Source organism: Sinohyriopsis cumingii, chromosome 7, assembly GCF_028554795.1.
Source record: "Sinohyriopsis cumingii isolate HCF-2022 chromosome 7, ASM2855479v2, whole genome shotgun sequence".
Classification (NCBI taxonomy): Eukaryota; Metazoa; Mollusca; class Bivalvia; order Unionida; family Unionidae; genus Sinohyriopsis; species Sinohyriopsis cumingii.
In genome coordinates, this window is record NC_142967.1 from 139,441,253 (window position 1) to 139,465,068 (window position 23,816).

The 23,816-nt window shown below is 33.3% G+C and overlaps 1 protein-coding gene across 3 annotated transcripts; it reads right to left on the reverse strand.

Moving 5' to 3' along the window:
- Positions 1–706: 706 nt before the first annotated feature.
- LOC149796242 (uncharacterized) lies at positions 707–23,160 on the reverse strand. 3 transcript variants are annotated; one of them, XM_089964218.1, is made up of 9 exons: positions 22,750–23,160; positions 21,010–21,088; positions 19,390–19,563; positions 18,402–18,530; positions 7,908–8,110; positions 6,489–6,638; positions 3,030–3,162; positions 2,136–2,276; positions 707–1,482 (listed from the first exon to the last, which is right to left on the reverse strand). In XM_089964218.1, the coding sequence occupies exons 1-9, from the start codon at positions 23,065–23,067 to the stop codon at positions 1,133–1,135; spliced, it is 1,677 nt and encodes a 558-aa protein (XP_089820344.1). In that variant the 5' UTR covers positions 23,068–23,160; the 3' UTR covers positions 707–1,132. The 3 variants fall into 3 exon arrangements, with proteins under 3 accessions (XP_089820344.1, XP_089820343.1, XP_089820345.1); XM_089964217.1 differs by having other exon boundaries at positions 3,015–3,162; positions 22,750–23,159; XM_089964219.1 differs by lacking the exon at positions 18,402–18,530 and having other exon boundaries at positions 3,015–3,162.
- Positions 23,161–23,816: the final 656 nt, after the last annotated feature.

The window sequence follows — 23,816 nt, forward strand, 5'->3', positions numbered from 1 at the left end:
TCTTTAACAGAAAGTAATATATTGTTTGCACTTCTTATATCTCAAGATGGAGACAAAGAATCGTCGGCTTCATATATATTAAAATCTTAACTGATACTGTTCTGTCTTTTATAGTGTCATGTTCTAATTTTCATATTGTTAGGACGTTTGGTGGTCATTGCTAGTTAATACATTTGTTGCCCACTTAGTTTGTTTTAAGAGTAACGGTCACGTGATCGCTTGTAGGCATAATGAGACTCAATCCGCCATTACTGTAAAATGTAGAGCTCACATTTTTGGTCAGACCACAAGAAAATGTATCCGGTTGTTATGAATGCTTGAAAAATGGCGTTGAACCAGCAAACTGCAATCGGGTGTCGTTGGATGCAGTTCAAAATTTTAGCAATATGATTCCTATGGCATTATTGCAATACAGAGTTTCCAGATCCAAATAAAGAAAAACCCCAAAGAAAATTTGTACTCAAAGTATTACATCTTCCCCGTTGAAAAGGACTTTATGTTGTTTAAAAGATTAAGTGTACGCTTAACTTTTGTACATGATTGTAAGTTGTAAATGGAATGATTTCATAGCATTTGAGTTTATTACCCAGTCTAGTTTACAAGTTGACTGGAATTGTCCTTTGGAATGAGTCACATCTTGATCAAGTGAAAATGTGTATAAATTGAAATTTGATAAACAAATAACTCATTTCTATTTTAGGTCAGTCCATGGGAGTACATTTTTTATTAGAGTTTAAAGATATGCTGAGAAAATAATTCGCAAGGAATTATTTGTTTAAAAAATCGTTGGAATAACTAAAGTGCGCATTAACGGTTGGATATATACACACCACTTCGGATTATTATGAATTCATTCAAAGACATTATGGAATGCATTATTATTTTATATCAGGACATCTGTCATATTTCCTTTTCTTTCAATTATAAAATGAAAATTCACTGCATAATAGCAGCATTGTGCATACAAATTATACCGACTCTGTCGAGGAAAGGCAACAACGATTAATTTCCAGTATAGGTAAAACATACATGCCGAGTTGAAAAGAGAGATATATACAGTGATTCATAAAAAACGTTAATAATGCCAGAATCTCATATCTGTATTTTAACGTGGGCAAACCAGTAAAACGCTCTATGGGCAATCGTTCTCATTCAGCTTGATATCATCGATCGCCAAAAAACCACGACTTGTGTTGGTCCAAACCCCTTCGATGACGATCTGATAGACACCACTTTCAACTCGCACTGTTGACATACTCCATTGTTGAACAAAATTAATAATTGTCGTGTTTCTCAGTTTCTCTATAGCATGCTCACATTTTGCTGTAATGATATTAAGAGATCCACTAAAATTATTCGATGCCGTGTGCCAAAGGCTTAAGCATCTTGAATCGTTAGACCTTCTGATGGTCTGTATGACCTGAGCATTCGCATGTTCCGGATGATCAGAGGTAATGTAGATGTAACTGCATGTCATGGCACCTAAACCAAAATTAAGATTCACAATTATTGTCATATTTACCTTTCATACATTATTTATTCAAAGAGAAAAGGAGAAACTGTCGATTTCATGCAAAAATAAAAAGCGATTTATCCCTGGTAACTTTTTGTTTTAAAGCCATCATATTTATTATCTAAATTCAAATCACGTTTACATGAGACCTTCATTGGGAAGCTACTTGTATCCACCCTTCTTTTTGATCATTGGATGAATACAAGTTTTTCAGTACGCTGCTCTTGTGTTTCATGTAAATAAATCAACCGCATAATGTCTTTGCCAATATTTTGTTCCTTCGTTTTATGTACTTTAAGTTTCATACAGATGTTATATAATGGCAGTGAAGGTAACACTGGGGCGACATAAATATTAAGCACTTTGTAAGACCTGAGAGACTGTCGCTGACTGCGTGAAAATAAATCTCGTGATATGTATGCATGCATCCATATATGTGCACATGAGGATAGGTAAGTAGGCAGTAACGCAGGCTGGAAGAATGCAGGTAGGCAATTAGATGGAATGACTTTGAGAGGTATAAAGATAGAAAATATTATAGATCTGTGCTTTGCTGTTATTAAATGACAGAAATTTAAACTACATGTATATGATAGAGGACAAAATTAGTAATTTCAAGCACCTGTTGAATTGTTACCGCTACTACAGGTGTGATCATTTGTTGGTACTTCTTGTGTGATATTTGGTCGTCCAAGTTCCCACCTTTTGAGGCTTGTATTTATGTGCTGCCATCCACAAGTATCATTTTGAAAGTCACAGTCAGCTAAGTAAAAAAATTGTTATTGTTGTTGTTAAAGTTATTGTTATTGTCGTTGTGTTTGTTTATATTTTTCATCTTCTTCCTCTTTCTATTATTATTTTTATCCTTTTGATTCAATATTACAACATCATCGTCATCAACATTATCCAATAATTAAAAAAAGTCTTAAAAGATCTTGAGATTTCATAATTATCCGATCACTCATTTTTGTGTCAGCATAAATAACGAATTGCAACACGTTTATGTTGTTTTTTAATGGTTTGTATGTTGGATAGAAGTAGTATGTTATTTTGTAACATTGCTTCCTAATAAATATGTACGTTCTGCCATCTTAAAAGTGAATAGGAATACTTGAAATGATTTAAGTGTTTTCCATAAGTTTATTGTTTCTATTAAATCTTAAAACTATGTATGCTTAATTTACTAACTTGTTTAATGTATTTACAAAATACACATCGCAGTCACATTGGAGAAAACTATTACAATGTGTAATGGCCTGTATAGGTGAGGTATATTCACAGTGATATCAGAATGGATTGATATGTATCGCATCGGCTTTTATGTGCAGGTATTTTTCAAATCAAACTTTTAACCCGTCTCCGAATGATTAATTAATATATAAAAGGAACTGGTTTGAACACTTAATAAAGAGAAGTGAGGCATAATATGTTAACATCGGAACGCAGAGGAAGGTGCTTGCTGTTTCTATGTAGGTGCTCATAAAACCATAGCACAGACTACCTGAATTGAGCTTACATCCTATTAGATCAAATTGCAAGGCTATATGTTCATTCCATGTTTGAGGATTGATGCGTATATACTGGGCTTCAATTGGACACGGTAGCTCGTTCGTCACACACGTAGTTGGGTCATTGTTCCCAAGAAATACCTGAGGACAAAACAAGTAATTGGATGGTTATACAATATATATATATATATATATATATATATATATATATATATATATATATATATATATATATATATATATATATATATATATATGTCGTTGTTGTTGCATCGTCTTGCTTTTAATACCATTCATATTCAATACATTCTTGCGGCATTATTATGGCTACGGCCAATTCGTTACAATACATTTTACAAGCGCTACTGCTTCATTGCTAAACTCTATAGAACATGACTCCTCAGTAAATTTGCCAAATATGCCATTGTAAAAATTCGCATCGTGTGCTCATTTACTTACATTTGTGAATAGATAAAAAGTTTTCCACATGTAGAGTTAAATATTCTTAACCTCATGAACCAACTGCAATATGTTCCCAATTCAAGTTCACATTTCAAGAATATAAGCATTGTTTTAAAAATTGATTATACTATATGATTTTAATAAACATATCAATGCTTAGAAATTACAAGACTAAGGATAAGGGATACATTATTCATATGTCGTTATGAATGTATATTTGGCATTGAGCTTTGATTACGTGAGGGACTATACTTTCCGTTAATGTCTGTATCAGGCTTTATCTATAAATGCACATGGACCTGTTACTAATATTAATGTATTCCATTCTGGAGCAACATAATAAAACCACACCGATTCACAGGGAAAGGGTTATGACAACATACACATTTTTAGTACAGTCAGAGTTAAGACTATTCATTTTCTTAAATGAAATTTTAATATATTTTTAAGTTTAGTTTTACCTACCTTATGCACTTTCTAAAATTATAATTTAAACTGACTGAGTTGCGTAGATATCTTACATTATAATCCACACAATTTAGAGAAATAATGTGCAACAATGACGTAGCTCATGATACTATATTACGTGTTTACACATTTAGATAGGTTGAAATACTGTTTACAGTAAGTCTCATGACATAAGAACGTACAAGATAATATAAATCTTAAATTGGTAACAAAGATTGAAAACGAAAATATTTCAAGATTTACTTTCAGTGAAAATATTGATGGCATAATTAACACTGAAATCAAAACTATTGCATTAGAAGAATGTGAAGAAGTAATAAATTATTTATACCATACAAGTATGAAGAAGTCATAACTTATTTATACCATACAAGTAAATATACAAATCAATATGAAGTTGAATATGCCTTGTTGTAACCATCAGATTGAACATTCAAGTAGATGACTTTTTGACTTAAGAAAAGATTCATTGATAGTGTTCTATGAAAAAGAGATATAATTTAGTAATAGCAAAGTTAGATTTAAAACAAACTGATAGTGACTCTGTTTATGAACTAAATGCAGAATGCCTTCCAGAGTCCTGTTTCAAAGAGTCCACCAATGTCTACTATAGGAAAGACACAATTTGGCATAAACCTGAATTCTTACGTAGATCACAAAGTGTTTTGTCTAAATAGAACAATGATGTTATAATATAGCAGTGTATGTTACTTATATTACATTCAATATTGAAGATAGCACGAATAATCAGCGTTATTAAAATTTCTAAAATTGTTCCATAATAAAATCTGTCCTAAAGCATGAAGTAACATTTTGGATTTAAATATGCTTCGTTAACATTCTTTTTGTACATCAACTGCAGATAAAAATGATTTGGATGCATTATATAATGTATTGAAAGCACACAAAAATGAACGTTTTCGTATACTATGAATTTTGCCACAAACATGATACACTTAAAAAGACAATACTTGAGCATTTCTACTCAAGTAAACGAAATTTTTGAAAGTAATATCCGTCAGCTATATGAACGTTCCTTATTCTTAAATAGGAACCATCTTCGTAATGTATTTCGTACTGATAGAACGGATAAAAAAGAACTAAAAGTGATAATGTCGCAAACTTTACAATAAAAAAGGTATAATAAAACAGAAACAGAACAAAGAACCTTATGATAGTTGTATGAAAGACTGAAAGAACAGCTTGGCTCATCAGTAGTTGAATAATTTTGTGTCATATGCATCTAATCGCTGAAACAATATTATGACATTTAGTGAAGCTAGACGAAATAAACCTAAAGATTTTTATCAACCTTTCCAAAGATAATTATCATTACATATTTATCATACTTATCATTGGGCTTGTTTGGTAACTTTGCATACAGGTTTTTGTAGCTGATAAGCAGGATCGCTTTATTCGTTAGATAAATGGCGACATATGTTAAATATATACTTTACCTCTAGCATACAGAAACAACACCACAAGAAGGAATCAGCATCATTGTAACACATCATAATATTTTTGCCTCCTAATACTGAGTAACATTTGATGCAAACAAACGTTGGCAAGAAAATAAGTGATATGATTGCTATAAAAAGCATAATTCTGTTACAGGTAAGTGATGATTTTTCAAGTTTTTCAAATTTAATAATTGTGCCAGGTTAGGACAATACATGATTTACATTCACCTTTGTTAGAACAAATATAGTATATGAAGGCATTATGAATGAAACATTTCAGAAACCCGATAATAATGCAAAACACAAGAACTGAGGTCATATATTATACTGTGAATGGAGAGAAAATCTAAATACCATTTGACTTTGAAATGTGATATATTATCTGCTATACCCTTTTTTCTGTTTCGCAAGGCTTTCAATTTAGAATACCACTCGCAAAATCATCACATGGTGTAAAAGGTGGTAATCATGACTGTAAGTGCAACACGTTTGCTTGGAATATGACAAATGTACTTTAGCTTCAGATTAATAAATATTTACACACAGAGACTTATCTCCTACACTAGGAAGATACAAAATAGATGAATCTTTCCACTGTTCCTCGTTCGCATTTAAAATGGAACGTATGATATTTATTGGACAGATACGGTGTTTGCAATGTTTGTGTATGTCAGTTGCAGACTAGAAAACAGTATAGATATACTTGAGCGACAGTTCGTACACAAAGATGAACAAATGAATAAAGAAATGAAATAAATGATAACAAAGTGGATAACATATTTAGCTCCTGCACTTTCTTTGAAAAGCGTGATGAAAGTATACATTGTTTTCTGCATTCAACTGAATGGCGAAATTATTGTGCTTCGCTATTTAAAAAGGTCTGATATTATCTTTTGCCGTATGTTAAGACATTCGGGCATAACTGCTGTAATTCATTTTTCTGTGTTTCACAGACTCATTCAATAGGCATATGCGATTCATATATAGTGAATATATAAGAAAACGAACCAGTTCTAAAAATAAATTTTTAAGAAAATGTCCAAAAGAGAAAATAAGAAAGCCACATGTAAATCTTACCATGTCTTCATTAGCGGTGTCGTTCTGAACAGGTTGAAACGATGGCCCATCAGTGCTGGACAGCACTTTATAAGACTGTACATACTGATTCTCTTTCTGTCTCCCTTTTGTTGTGATCGCCCTTACAGAATGCAATTTACTCAACTTCACCTACAAATTCAAACATTGCAACTCGCACAGAAGTACAAGAGAGCTCAACATATCTATAATGAAATTGTCCTGTTTAAGCAGCTCTGTTTAATGTAAATATTTTGTTATTACTCCGAAAATAAAGAAATAAGAGCCATTGTCTTCGAAAATGTCCTATTTCCGCAAAATAAAATTCATGAGCATGTTTGTCTTTATTGCACTTTGTAGCGTAAAAGTGACTAATTATTATCGGTCGTGAAATGACCAGTAAAGTATTCCCCTAAAGGAACATGCCGCTGTTCGGATCAAAATATCTCCATGTAACTAGAATTTAGCAAGTGATGAACAAACAATCTGAACCCTAATGCCCACAAATAATCTCCGTACAAAACCGAGGCGTAGAGGTAAAGTAGATGAATTTATGTATTATGGAATTGCAAATTGTAAATAATGTTTTAATCAAAGGTACTAACCCAAAATACCTAATCAGGATTGAAACATTCGACCTAGCTATATTTAATGATGATTGCTATGGTATTTTGGGTAGACAGGCTATGTTGAAAATGACCTGTCATATGGTTATAATGTAAACTCTAAATGGTTCCAGCAAGAGGATCAAAGCTCAGATATGCTAAGGTCGGAATTACAGTGATTTTTGAATATGTATTTTTTAGCAAATCTTTATAGATGCATCATCTAAGAATGACTCATCAGACTTGTGGGTTACGACCCATGGGTCACAGACTGGAATATGGTGTCGTTATGCAGGAGGGAAGTGTGGAATGTTTTGGATAATATGTAATAAGGAGTGAGTTGATTTGAGAATATGAACTATAAAGTAGATCAAGTTGTTGCTGTTTTGTTTATCTTTTTCTTTGCGCGATCAATGTCATTTCTTCACTTCACATTGATTTTGAAATGCTAATTTGAATCTCCTTTTGATTTACTTCTTATTTTATCATCAAGCAGAGTTATACTGATTTGCTTTAGTGGGCTAATTAAATCTGTACATCCCATATATTACAAATGTTCAAGTTTTTGTAGCTTAGATGCAGCTTTAAATATAAGAAGATCATTCTCCGCGTGACTATTTCTGACCGATTACACATCGTCCTCGTGATGGGGTGGCATATGTATGTAAATAACTAACTAGAACGCATTCAGGACCATTTAGAACTTCAGAGCATGTATGTAGCGGACATTTGCGTGGACAACTGATACAGAGTCTACTACAAGACTCCATGCATTATCGTTAAATACTAGGAAAAAGACTATTGCATTTATGCTCACCTGAATATATTGAGACTCGTTGAGCTCCATAGCCGCCCAGGTACCACAGTACATGTCGTCATCTCTCTGATCACGAACAAGTCTAGCAAGCTGTGGATAACATGTTGGCCTTTTTATGTCTTCATAACGCGAGGATGATGTAAAATGGTCGTCAGGAACCACGTTGGGGTCAGATATCAGATAGTTATCGCACCCTATGTAACCTACAATTAGGGTTATAAATGTATTAAATTTAGTCATCAGTTCTCTCTCTGTAATGATACCGATCCGGTGGCCTTGTGGTTAGAGCGGCAACATTGGATGCTGGAGGTTGTTTATTCGAACCCCGGCCAAGTCATACCAAAGACTTATAAAAACGGTATAGGCCCCCAGCATAACAGATTATTTTTAGGACTTGTGTCAGGATAAAGTGACTGAGTGGGGCATCATGCTACATGTCTCTGGCATGATACCCCAGTGCTAGACATCCGGTATCACGGAACCAATTGTTTTGCCATATACCTCAATGCTAATGTTTTATGAAATAAAATACTTTCTGTCCTACCTCAGCATGCGCGTCACACAGTGTCATATAGAACAATGTTAAATTGTTAATTTGACAAGGACAAAACTAGGTACTCCACTGCATTTAAGAGATATAAATCAGCTGAAACTAGACAGGGGTTAGAGTTATCTAGTCACAACAGACACATTTTCAGCCTTGCGTACCACATTTTAAAAAATCATAAAAAGTACAAACTAATTCTAGATATGAATTAACATAATTTCAAATGTTGACAAGAGGCTCAAGTTTTGTCAAGCCTAACAGAAAGTACAACTCTTACATAATGCACCAACTACAGCTAGTTTTGTTTATTTTTGAATACAATAGCTGCAGAGAGCGAAAACAGACACTTGCTTTAAAGTCCATCCACGAAAAAAAAATTCATACAAGCAAAATGAAGAATACAAACGCAATAACGTCAAACCGAAGCCTCAAACCAAAACCGAGAGTTTCTCTAATTAAGTTTATTTTCTTACTTCATCTTTGTTGTTCTTTTTCTTCTTCAAATTTGTATGCGTGTTTTCTTTACCCATAAGACATTCATTTATGGTCGCACCCTTTCTGCTGCTGTAGTATGTGAGTAATTAAATCATTATTATATCAATAATGGAAACTCACACAGCTAGATTAGCTAAACAGCGTCTAGAGTCAATTAAGAAATATATTCATGTTTATGATAATGTGAAGCAACACCTACAAGCTCGTCAAGAGTCTCAGGTGGAATTTCCAGAAGGTGCAAAACAATTATTTAAACAGGTTACGAAGGCTATCAAAGGAGTTACAGAGGCTATCAAAGGTCTTCTTCCCACGTTGGAGCAAACTGCTTAAGCAACTGGAAAACCAGCAGAAAGAACTAAAAAAAAGCAAAAAAGATTCTACAAGAACTTTCAGCTGAAAAAGTTGAGGTTCAACCACAATTACAAGAACAAATACAACGAGCATATTTGAGTGTTGTCAAAGTCCATGACGAGGTCGGTGATGCAAGCAATCTTGTTACGTCAAAACAAAAACAAACATCAATATCAAAACCACCAGCCCGACTTACCGAAGAAGGTCGTAGACTACTTCAAAAGACAACTATAGCGGTTATCCGCAACAGGAAATCCAGATCGTGATAAAGTATTAGATCAAAACACCGCCAGTGTTCTAGAAAGAAATTGGGTTCCTTCTGTATTTCGAAAGTACCGTGGTATATATATAATCACTGGTAAATATAAAGATGAATTTGCAGAATTTGAGAAACAAGTCGAAGAGATTAAAAGAGCATCCTCACCCATGGATATGTGATTGCCAGAAGAATTGCCATTTAGGTCACCTCGTACTGAGGAAGAACAAGAATTAGAAGCAATAGAAGATGTAAAATGAAAACAAATATTGTTGTCTAGCTCCATTACCACTGGAAGTGGTACTGCTACTAGAGGAAGTGGTCGTATTGATCCATGTCCCAGAAACGTCCTTGCCTATGTTGAACGATTAGAAATTCTGATTGGTTGAAAACGAGCTGGTAATAATTCCACAGAAATTGATTATGACGCAGCTGATATTTGTCAACGATTATTTACAGGCGGTATCTTGTATATTAATGTTATCCGTCTCTCATCGATGAAATCGTTGATGATTACCACAGTAATTGAGGGTATTTAATTAGATCAGTGACAATGAAACAATATGATTATACATAATGCTCATCATGGACCTGTATTGGTCAGAGTCATAAATTCGCGATTACAAACATACAAAGTTACATACGGAGATTAACTCGGCGATGTTGTTCAGGGTTCATTTAGAAGGATATCCCCAAAAGCAATAATGATTGCGAATTAATTGGGAATGAAAGCTATTGAAGTTGTTCGTGATAAAGATATTGGCGTTCTTGGTGATGATGCTAGTAAAGCGTTCTCGGCAATCAAGGATAGACTAGCACGATTAATACGAAGAAACCTTCAGCCAGTACATTTACCCAGCACTGAAGTTATGCCTGGAAATGTCAGTAAAATAATAAATCAAGCTGCAAATCAAGCAGAGTTGGCTCGTGTATCCATATCAAAAAAGGAAAAAAAAGCTATAACTGAAGTTGCATCAATGAATGACAATTTAAAATTAGGATTTTCCGCACACAGATCAATGTTAAATGGAGAAGACAATTTTCCATGTGTGATTCCACTATTGAATATATTTGGATTTTGTAGAAATGTCAGAAAAATTATATTTGGAACTAAACACACCGTGGTATTTGTCAGAAAAGCCACAGACAATGATGCAATCTGGCGACCCAACGCAGTTGATGCTGGGAAAGTAATTCTAACAAAACTGTCACTGTCGATGCCAGTAATGACTCCATCGATGGACGTAGAACAACGGTAACTTTCTTTCATGAGTCAGGGCGGAAAATCAACATTATTATGGTTGACAATGACTACAGATAGCGTTCAAAGTAATGCTACTGGTTATTCACATGACATATATCATTACAGCAGGGAATGTCAGCATCATGACGTATATTCATCGCGTTTTAGGAAATGCCAGAGTAGATTCGCACGAAAGAAATCCAATGTTATTTGACACGCTTGGGGTTAGTAAGGTTTCTTTGAAGATAAATGGACATCAAGAACCTTCTGAAGAGATTTTGCTCAAAATCATGTTGCACGTGCTTATCATCGGTTAATTACATTTATGGGTGGTGATCAGAATGTTGATTCTGGTTTGCAGATATCTCAGCGGGATTTCACAACATTATATCCAATTAATTACATTTCATTGGAACATTTGGATTTGTTCAGACAGTCGTTGATATGCACTTCAGAGCTCGTGTAGCTCGACTGCTCGCAGGTGGTTATAGAGCAATCGCTGTTATACTCTCAGATCAAGCAATGTGGATTAAAGGTGATGGCGGACGAATGAGAAGTATTGTTGCCAAAGTAGAAAACATGCAATTAAATCGCTCATTATATGTATAATGTCATGTGTTCATGTTAGTGTTAGTCTGACTCCTGTTCAGATTAAAAAGCTACAATCAGTATCAAAAAAGAATTCTGGAACAAAGATCACACTAAAAATAAACAAGATCAGATCAGAGGTAGTCAGAATAAAATATCACTTACTGAACGTCAACTGAAGCACTTCAACAACATCAAACGATCAAATACTGTTATTAAATTTGATCTTTCTGCGGATGCCATTAAATACGTGGTTAAAACAGGTGGTATATTTCCACTTCTTGCAGTTATACCAGATTTAATAGCCGCTGCTGCTCCAGCTTTTGCAAAAGCAGCTGCACTTGGCGTTGTTGGAACTGCTGCTAGAAAGGCATTAAAAAAAGCAACAGGAAAGGGAATAAAGACTTCTAAAAAAGTGAAATGGTCTAAGATTCCCAAGAACCCTTCATCGATGCGGAAAAGGTCTGAGACTTAAAGGAACACTTCACTGATTATTCCTATGTCAAATTTTGATTTACTTGACACTGCTAAAAGTTAAATATAACAAATGGTAGAGTTGTATTTATGCGTGATATAATTACCAAAACAACCAAACAATATTGAAACCGGTACCATTAATCTTGATAAAAGCTTTGGTCCTGGTACTCACTGGGTGGCATATGCAATTGATCCCCTGGCATAATTTATTTAGTTTCCTATGGGTTGGCTCCACCAAAAGAATTTTTAAATTACGTAAAGACAGCAAAAGTTCCAATCTGGTATTCAACATTACCAACCTAGACAATAACCGATTCCCCGATATGTGGCCGTGAAGTCATTGCTGTACTCGACGATGTTTCATCATCAACAATACCACCTCAAAAAGTCGTGCACGAGCAAACAAGTAGACGGCCCGTCGTTTTAAACAGACCTTAAAGTTTAATGGCTGATATTTACGGAAGATCTTCTTCTAAACAAAAACAAAAACCGACGGAATAACCCATGAAAATGTGAATAAACAGATTAGTGATGAAATATCTGAATTATTAAATCTTGCCGATGTGGATCCAAACGATGTGGATGTATTTCAAGATAAGCATGGATAATTAAAGACAAGAAATCTTTCATTGAAAGATATTATAGTTGAAATTATTGGAGTTAATGAAAATAGCATAGTGTGTTTGATAGTAACGGAAAAATTAAACCCGGTGTTATTATGTCAACGATATTAGATACTATTCGTGGTCGAGTACATATAGCGGGGGCTACAATGACTGATTCTCTCAATATGTCTAATAATACAATTACTGATCTTAGAGAACGAGAATCAGACAACGGCGCTGTAACGAACAAATTCATCCTTCCAATTCATGAATTCGTTAATTTCAGTTAATGATACGATTACCACATTTAAATCGGATTATAATACTCATGTACAAACACTTTCGAATTTTCGCAAAAGAGCAGAGCTATTGACGATTTGTTTGGAAAATCAATAGCTGTTGATATTAAGCTCTCTGACATAAAAAAGTTACTGACAGTATAGTATATACAGTATCATATGGAAAAGCATTATGCTCACCATTCAATAAATCCATTAAACATCGCGCTGAGGTTACCGGTGTATAGAGGCTCTCAGTACTTGGCGTTACAATTACTATATCTACCACAATTTCACTGCGTTATCCACTCCTGACTCAGTCAGGTGGAACTCCTGGATATCGGTTAGTAATGTTAGAGCAAAACAACGCGGAAACATTCAGAGTGGAACCCGAAGAATAAAAAAAAACTCGCCTTGATTTAGTATTGGATTCTTGAAGTAGTCGTTAAATTGCCACCTAATTAAAATATAGTTAGCATTCTGACCAACGTTCAACGTTTTAGATACAGTTAGGTCGGTGAATGGTAAACCAAACTGAAAAATGGCGTTGACGAGTATACAATAAAAATAAACAAATATCGCAGAGGTGTAGTTGTTTTTGACATAATTGTGTATTAGTCATCTACTCTTATCTCTTGAACAGGTGTATTGCTATCAACATTAACAATGACATCACCAGCAATTGTAACAATTTGTTTATCAGCTGTATCAGCAAGTGCCTGTCTTCTTAATATCATCGCAAAAATATGTACAGGTAAAAATACACAAGGGTTTGAGTATATAATAACATTACACGCATGACGTAGACGTATTCTAAGTTATCTTCGTTATTGTCATCGAGTCTCTGCGATGGAATATTATCCGATGTCGAATTTAGTCAAATGATTGGAATTTACAAAGATGTTATGAGCATGATAGAAACCACATCTGATTTAAATAATAATAATAATAATAATAATAATAATAATAATAATAATAATAATAATAATAATGACAATAATAAACAATACTATTGTCAACTCCAAACGTGTCATTACAGCAGATTGTCGTTAAAACAACTCCGTCACGAACGTCGATGATATCAGCAAGCTAACCTAATCCTGATTGTATTGTTAACTTTCCAACCGCAATTCCACCGAAAGAAATAGCGCTAGCACAATTGTGAGTATATTACTGTTGGCCAAATAGCAGATCAAGATCATTCGGTGGATTGTCATCAAAGAATTAGCTGATATTTGCAAATAAGAATAAAGATGATGATCTCCAAATTGACAATTGTGGAGAATTCCCAAGGACATTTATAAAATTTAACAAATCAACGATGAAATTCACCACATAATTAAATCCAAAACAGCTATTACTGTTCATGAATCAACATTAACAGCGGCAATATAAATATATTCACTAAATTTTTATGAAGATATTAATCAATCGTCAATCCGATCAGAAATTCCCCCAACACTGCCTAAAGTAGTACTTCAACCATAACCAAAATCAGATGATTATATTGGGGAAATACTCCAAATAATAAAAATATTATGTTATGGAAAATAATATTGGCTGGGCCTGACAGTGGTGAAATATTTTATCCAGTTCACTATGATTTATGGTTTTGGCATGGGATAAAACAAGTCAAGTTTGATCTGATATTTGGCCACAAGTTTTTGATAATGTTAATGATGATAGCAAACAACATTTAGAAACAAATCCCGTCAGTTATTTATCGAGTATCTTTTTGACGTGACGACTAAAAATAAGAAATTATCAAACAAAAAGAACATTTGAACCAGGTTATATTTGATCTTGAAATTATTCATATGAGTATTATGCGGGCGGAAATTAAGTCAGTAGGTATAAATAATGACGGTACTCCAAATAATCACTTGTTTCTTAATAATTATTCGACTGGAAGAAAATCACTGCTGGAAGCAGATCTACCAACATTTAAATTTCCTGGATTTAACGCTGACGAGGTAAACAAATCAGTCAACGATCTTATCAATGGAAACTTTCCAAATATTGTTGTGTCAGGGAGAAAAATAGCCCCACCAGCAAATATTCTCAAACAAAACAATGATCCGTACACATTTACCACTCATGTACCTCCTGTATGTTTGATTGTACAAGAGCCTATTAATCCGTTCTATTTACGATGTCATAATCCGTAATTATCAAGGATACATTTCAAAGTTACTGACCAATATGGACACTTGCTTTATTTGAGACAGAAAAATCTGATTATAAATTTGTAAGAGATCATAGATCTTCACGTTATTTTCAATCCTGGTTCATAATCCGGGTTAGTAAATCATATATAACTACTTTTTAAAACTTATTCTCGTCCATTTTGTAGGTAAATGGTACTTAAAATCACACAAATTTGATGGGGTGAATGGTATTTAACATAAGAATAATTAGTTAGATTTTATAATCTGACCTGGTATATGCTACTAAAGATCGTTAAACTCAGTTGAATTTTATAATTTGATGGGGTATATCATCCTGAAAAAATAAAAATCTCATTGAAAACAGAAAAATACATAAAACTTATTATCAGAAAAAAAATTATCAGAAAAAACCCAAATATTATAATCAGAATAAATATTATTATCAGAATAAATATTATAATTTTCTTCTTCGCTTATTATCAAATTGGATATGGTTTAATTTGATTGGGCGAATGGTACTTAAAATAATGAAAATCAGTCAAAGTGTATACTATGATCCGGAGAATGGTACTCGTAATTGTTAAAATCCTACTAAAACAGAAAATTACATAATAAATATATCATATCAGAATAAATATTAATATTATTAATATTAATATTAGTATTATTATCATCGAATGATCTTTGCAAATGTGTTCAATTACTGATTCTCAAAGGATCAAACCTCATTCGCTTTTCTAATTCATTTTGATGATTTGTTGATAAATACTCATGAAACACAGTCTAAAGTATTATTTTAATCTGGATCTGATTACATTTATACTACAAAATGAACAACATTAACAAAATTATCAATAACTCGTAAAATCACTTCGAGAACTGCGTGAGGTCTTATCATTAGAAAATTAATAATTTAACAGATTTTCTATGAGCAAATCAACTAAAATAATTAACAAACGACAAGTGTTGACTAAATTTGTATCAGAATCTCAGATTTTTTATAAGAAAAGCATCAGCATTAATAAATGGTATTAATATCAGAATATAAAAGTACTATTTTTAGAATAAATATTATATCCATAACAAACAGATTCATCACAATACATTTTATTTTCAGAATAAAAATAAAAATCTTATTCTTCACTGATTATCGAATTTGATGGGATAAATGATACTTGTAGGGCTGATTTTAAAATTTGATGTAGTGGGTACATGGTAATCAAAGTAGTAATTATAGGACTGATTTTATAGTCTGATGTTTGATACTTACAATAATAGTTATAGTGCTGAATGAGAATAGATATTATTATTATAAGTAAATTTGAAAGAAAATAAAAATCAGTTTGAATGCGAAAATGATCAGAAATAAATATGAATGAGAATAAACATTATAGTCTGAATAAAAATAAAAAATGAACGAGAATGTTAGAAATATATCTGAATATATTTCTGAATTTCATTTCACAGTAAGTTACACCAGACAAAGTTGAAACGCTCGTTGCCATAACTTTTACTTTCACAATTAATGACACTGCTTTCATTTTTCCACGATCAGACATAGTTTTTCTCACTTGCCTCACATACTATTTTGTTTCGTATTCGTGACAAACTTCTGGATATATTTTGTTTTTCAATTGCCCGTGAGAGAGATACGAATTATTCAACTTCTGCATCTTTCACTGTCGCCAAGGATTGGAAGTGTTGGATCAGCTTCATGAATCTACATCATGCTGGTAGTGTGTATCTATCTTCAAATTTTCGTTGTTTTCAAAATCACAAATATTCTTTTCAGGATTTAGTTCATCAGATTGCGCTATGCTTTCGTGTTATAATTTTTTAATTGCAGAAATAATAGTATTAATATTTTCATAGTTCATTATATAATAATAAATGTACATTTTAACCAAAAAACTAAACATCAAACATAAAAATAAACATTAAAATAAACATGAATCGTATAAATAAGCATGCTGAGCGGTTATCGTTCATGGGAATCCTATTCGTACATTTCCATAGGGTACTTTGGTGACACCTTTTATACAGTCTTCTTATCATCCCACGATTCTATTTTTTTGGGCTGACATTCTTTCTGAATGTTTTTGTGTTGGGTACCGTTCAGTGAGATTGAGAGCTCACATCACGCTACGGTTTATATTTGGAGGCCCCACAATTGTTTGCATCGACACCCCCAGCGAATCCCTAAACGAATCGAAATTTTAGAGATTCAGAGCGTTGTCAAAGTCATTAAATTTCATGCACACCCCACCAATATCAAACCCTGGGGAGAGTGCAAAACGCACCAGAACACTATAGTACTCAATGATGATATAACCTATTGCAGTGCAAAACTACACACACACACACACACACACACACACACACACACACACACACATATAGATATATATATATATATATATATATATATATATATATATATATATATATATATATATATATATATATATACATATATGGGCTGTACACAGAAATCAAACACATAAGCCAAACAAGTGTGGTAGTTTGGCAGTATAGGTGCTTGACATTAGACTCAAAGCTGTCGACCTGGCGGTTCAAAGTATAAACCAAGATAAGTTTGACTTACATTTACTGGCGAAAGTTGGGTTCCTGTCTACTGGTTTAGGAGTATTAACTGATGGACTTTCAATCAACATATACTACAACATATCATGTTAACCATGATTTATACATGTATTATGATGTAGATATTTACTTCTGTTAGTGCGTGTATGACACGATACACAAAATCAATGACACATTACACATTACGATTTTGGGAACAAACAAACTAACGAAGTTTTATTTGTTTAAACTTGTGCCAATGGATAGATAGATATACACTGGTACAGAAGTTTCACTTTCCGATACAGTTTTTCAAACATGAAGCCACGACCAATAATTGCCTCGTTTTGTACAAATGGACGTCAAATATCTCCTCGTATTTTACAGTATCCGTCTCAAGCTTGCTTAAGTAATGCCCAATATGCTTTTCATGATGGGGCAGTTTTCAGGAGCACTGGCGATCTGGATTTCGATTGAACGCAAGTACATACACCAGTTTAGATTCATTTCCCTGAGTTATCCATGAAGACACCATTAAAGTTATTATCTATGTGTTTGCTTGTTTATTTGATTATATCACCAGAATTGAAAAAAAACCACCATTTAACGTCTTATATTTGTTGTGATAATGACATCAAGGCAAGGGTGGTGGTGAGGGGTTAGCTTTCATTTGCGTGGTATGTTTTCGACATCTATAAAATGAAGGTTATCAATGAGTTCCAGACTGAGATGGTTGATAACGTTACGTATGTATGTATGCAAATGAAAGGTTGTCCTTCTGTAGATAGAATGTGCATATAAGAGATCTGCATAGTGTTAAATCAGGAATCAATGACCATATAAGAAATTCTTGGCTACACATATATTGTTGTACAATTGTAGTTTAGAAAAACTATGACTTACTAGGTACACAAGCATACTCTGTCAATGAATAAGTGTAGTTCTTAATGCAGACACAACGCTGATTCCTGCATTCTGATGACTGCTCAAGACAGTCTGAGTTTGCTTTGCAGGACCTTGCAATGGTGTCAGCTGAAAAAGTTCAAAGATCAAAAACCTTCCAGAATACATTTAAGTGAGAATGTTACGTATCTTCCAGTTTAAGATCAGAGTATTGATGGTGATGAATCGTGTGTTTGCTAAACAATATATGTTAACTTAACTAAGGTATAGGTCTTCTTATTGAACTGCACGAATTGCACATGAACAATGAGGTACTAAACAAAACAAAAAACATGTTTCCTAAATATTGTTTAGATTTTGGAAAGAAATATTCTATTGGGGATCAATAAGATATAACGTCAGTAATAGATACATCTCGATTTCTGTCAAAGGGGATCTTCTATTTCCATACTAATCTGAATTTGCAAGATGCAAAATGTATCTCTGGAAATAATTGGCTTCCATAGATTCCTTCATAAGTCTATTTAAAAGTCGGGCACCACATTATATCAATAGTAACAACTAGCTGGCTTTCAGGGCATGTACTATTACAAAAATAATACTTGTGCAAGAATGTATTAAATCAATAACCATAATTACAATTTCTTTTTCTTTTTCGTCCGATAATATTTCGTCGTATTTAATTTAACAAATTTGATATTTATTCGGAATACAGTCAAACATATTCATATAAACAGAACTGAAGATCTATATTTATGCAATGGTATTCATTTCCAATCAAATAAAAGAGCATTATTATCACTGAGAGAATAAGTTACATGTGGGTTATTTTTATATTACATAAATAAACATAGAAACAATAACGAAAGGAACAAAGAGATGAAGAATAACGAATGAAAATAGTCCTGTCTCATGCGGGACCATGTACTGTGATTCTAAACTTGGACGTGTTTCAAAACACTGTCATGATATGAAAGAGTATACATACGTTTACAAGTGAAGTTGATCTCCGACCAACTCTCATTGTGAAGGCACATAGTCACAGACTCCGTCTGCTCAAGTTGTTTAAAGCTTTCATCGCAGACATATTTTATGCGGCTGCCATTAGAATATACATTTCCCATGATAGTGGCATTTGCTTTCCCTGGTGGTTTTCCGCATGCTGAAATATATTTACTCAAATGTTTTATTGACGAATCTTTTAAACAAGTTTCAACTGATACTGATGAACACATTAAAGGAATGAAACTATACAGAAATACAGTTATTTATATTTAAATTGTCTTGCTTGTTTGTCTTTTCTCCATATATATATAGTGTGTGGTTGAACTTGGTTAGTAACTGAGTATATGGTCAGCATGATTATTATCATTGTATTTGTAAACAATATATTGCATAGCCAATACTTGTTTTGATTTTTAATCAATACAAAAAGATTTTTATTATTTTGGAGTTAAACATGTTTACTAAGTTTGAATTCGGGATACAGCCTTGAATAAGACCATAGAACATCGCAGAAACGAGTCCTCTTTACAGTTTTTGAAACTTTCGATAAGATGACAGAGTAGCGAGGATCTATATTGGATTGTTGAGAAATTAGAATGTATTATAAATGAATTTTTGTCCCTTACCCTGGTTCTGAAATTGTGTCTTTGGTTTTTACATTAAAGTTGATTATGTTAAAATTATTAATTCCATCAGTAACATCGGACGTGGAAACAGTCATATTGTTGTGTTTAGATTCTATTTGAGAGGGTTTATTTATTAAATTATTTACTGGAATTACAACGTGCCCATCATTAATTACGGTCTAAATGACTATTTTGGGATTATTCTGGATTCATTCAAGGATATTGGAACAAAAGCAAATTCAAAATTTTAATTCGTTCTAGACACAACTGGAATCCTTCTACTTACGTTTGTTATTCTGCATAAGCTAAATCATGCCTGATTTATGAGGGTGCTTTATAATAGTTGGAAGGAGAGGAAAAAGTCCCAATGCATATAAAAGGTACCAGAGACTCGATTGGAATGAAATAATAAATAACATTAAAATGTAAAATGGCATCAGCTGCTCTGGGAGTGAAAACAATAACACGTGATAAAGAATATTGTCTTTTCATGGATTTTAGAATATACGGAATCTACTACATATTATTGAATTAAGTCCCTATAAACGTCTATTAGCCTCATTTGTCTTATCAACATTTAAGCCAAGCTTGACATAATTTGACTACCTCCTTTCGCATATCTCTGGACACAATTAAAAACACGATTCTAGGACTTCCTACTGAATATAAGAAAACTAAACACAACCCTCACCAAAACAAATCTAAGGTGGAAGAATGTATTTTCTGTGTAGACATGTCATTTATTCGACGGTTTTGCACAAATACGGTAGATTTTATTCCAAAATGCCATTGCAAGTGTCATGTGCATTGAACCTTTACAATGAGCTGTTCATTTATTTTACTATCATTTGTCTATCCTTGTTTTAAAATTGACGATTGAAAATACCATTGCTTGGCATGCTAAGAGTATAGCGAAAATCCTAAGTTTAATATACATTTATGAGAGAGAAATAGAGAACGAAAGAAAGAGAGATAACCTGGCTGATTGAACGGAATGGCAGAGTTGTCAGTTTGCGCGGCCATTTGATAGTGATCACATCCAGGTACGTCATCATTCTGTTGAAAGAAAAAGGAAATGAAACCCTTCTTGCAATTGCTGGATCCGACTCGTTTTATTTAGTTGTTTCATCCTATTTTCTACATTGATTATGATAAATAATGTGCTAAGCTGTTTGGTATGTCAGAATTTTTAATAGCGATTTTTACGGGATTAACTCATACTTATGGAAGGCAATATTACACTCGTTGCTAGCCTGAACATACAACTTCGCCTGAGAAAAGAGATATAAGTGAAAGGAAAAAGGCAGAATGATTTCATTTTCTGTGAATATCTAAACAAAGATGTATGACTGAATTATTTTTTAATACTGTGTTATTTCCCTCAATGTGAGAGATATGACGCGCATAAGAATGGATACTAACTTTGTTGATGTTCACAACATGCTTTCATTTGAACTAAGTGTAATAACCTGATCACAACTGTATTTCAAATGTTGCCGGCGTCACAGGCATAGCATATATTGCGGGAATATAATTATACTATACATCATTTATTGTATATTTTCATTATTTCAGTTTTTTCCAAATTCCCAACTGTCTATATTCAAATTTGCCTTTTAAATGTAATGTTCCAAACCATTTTATTTGATTGCAATCAAATAAAACACTTTGGTGGATGGATGACATTTGATTAATAAGGAATCTGAGCACAACAAGACAACACAGCCCCAAAGAAATGGTAAAGAAATACAAATATACGACTTGCAGTTAACTATAAAAATACACAGACTAACAAAACGCAAAGAAACATCAACCAGCGGGTTAAAGAAGTTTTAAAACTCGGCCTATGGATTTAACATTTCTTAGACTGTAACTTTCTTTCAAGTTTATGTTCCATGCTTTTTCGACCCTTTTGTGAATTTGTATGATGATGTCTATTTAAATAACTGAAATTGGCAATTCTAATAGATTTCGCTGCATCTGTGAAAGGAAATGCGTGATTAATAGACAGAGTAAGAACAACACTGCATATTTATGGTTCATCGAAGTATGTAGCGTGGTTAAGAAACCATAAACATTTATCTAACTTGCGTGTCATATTTTGACTTTCAGTCTATTAAACATCAATTTCATGAACTGTAACCGTTCGAAGTTTCTGTCTGTATACTGTTTTGATTGAACCATGTGGGCTTTTCTTACCTAAATTAATTAATCAATATTAAACCACAAAACCTGAATAGTCATTAGATTTAAAATGTAAGCCATGGTCAATATTTTTGAAGTGGAATTTCAGAAACTGTCGACAGGATTTTTATTTGTTTTATTGTTCCTTTGGGATAACTGAGACAGAGTCAATAGTAATCACGCATTTGGTATATTAAAATATACTATACAACGTGTGTTGAAATCACCAAACTTGGAGTTATGTTAGCGTCATATTAACTACAGTCAATACGTCCATTTTCAAGTCTTCAAATAGTAACCGCATTTGATACGTCCATTAATAAACTTAGTGCTACTAATAGTGTTGCCTCGTGAGCAGGAATGTGCAATAGTTTCCGGGAAATGAGGGTATAAGGAGGGGTAGAGGAAATTTCAATTTTTTCAGTTACTTGTAATAAAAATATCGTTAAGAAAGCACTATCCTCAGGTACAAATAATTGCAAGTAGTAAGATAAGTAGGCAGATGAAAGAGAACGTCAAAGGAAAACATTTACCACTTCAGCGTAAATTGATCCCGGTTTGTCCTCCAGTGCCTCTAGTGTCGCTGCCTTCTTAACATTAAGTCGACAAGAGGTGAAAGTTCTCTTATAGATCAGGGAAAGACATCTGGGTTTCTTTGCATTGCATTCACAAATACATCGCTGTAGAGAAATCTTATAAATTGTCACCAGTTCTTCACCCTCAAAATACTTGCTATCTTGTATTTTCACTCCCTCCGTGGGTGCGCAGTAGAAAGTTGTTGCAAACACATTATTTATAATTGTATATACCGCACATATGCATGGCCATGAAAATGTTTCAAAATGAACCATTTTTCAACTAAAAGGCTTTGCTTCAAAACGGTGATATTCCAAAATGTCACTACCTGCCTTATAACTATCTAGGCTTTATCCATCGCCCCGACTGTACAAGAGACAGAACGTTAGTCGTCTAACATAATATAATGCAAAACGAATTACTGGTGACTCATCGATCCGGATACAACTGAACAGTTCCTGGACATATTTCATTTATTTGTGGCTCTGAATGGGCGTGCAATCGACGCTTTCAATTGGTCCATTTAATAATGGGAATGTAAATCCTCCCACAATGTGCAAACATGTAACATATTGATTCAATATTTACTATAAATATTGGGAAATTAAGGCGATATGTAAATTCGATATTGCCAAAATTAAGTACAACATTCCACATCAATTTGTATTACAAAAGTCATAGCGATTCACTTTCAGAAAAGAGTGTTCTATGTATGGGTAAAATAATGGAAGAAATGTAGAAGATATTCCAATCAACAACCAGTATGACAAACGGTATTAATAATCTCCTTCTCTGTAGGAACGAGAAACGGACGCTCTAGTTTTATGTACTTATTTTGCTTTTAAAATTATCAGTTACCTCTGTATTATTCTCCTTCTTGTCAATGAACCCGCCTATCCTTCAAACTTCGTTCTCCAACATGATGTGCACAATAGCATTATGAGACCGAATCGACCATATATCACTGATTAGACTTACGTTTCTTCAAACAACAATGCAATTTGGCATCCCTGGACATTTGGAA

What these genes read in the sequence shown, in the direction of transcription:
- LOC149796242 (XM_089964217.1), bottom strand. Translation starts at nt 23,067, where the DNA reads ATGGTTCATTTTGAAACATTTTCATGGCCATGCATATGTGCGGTATAT. An exon ending in CATTCCGTTCAATCAGCCAG is followed by an intron (nt 19,564 to 21,009) that starts GTTATCTCTCTT and finishes AATATATTTCAG; the next exon opens with CATGCGGAAAACCACCAGGG. An exon ending in ACGAGTCTCAATATATTCAG is followed by an intron (nt 6,639 to 7,907) that starts GTGAGCATAAAT and finishes TTGAATTTGTAG; the next exon opens with GTGAAGTTGAGTAAATTGCA.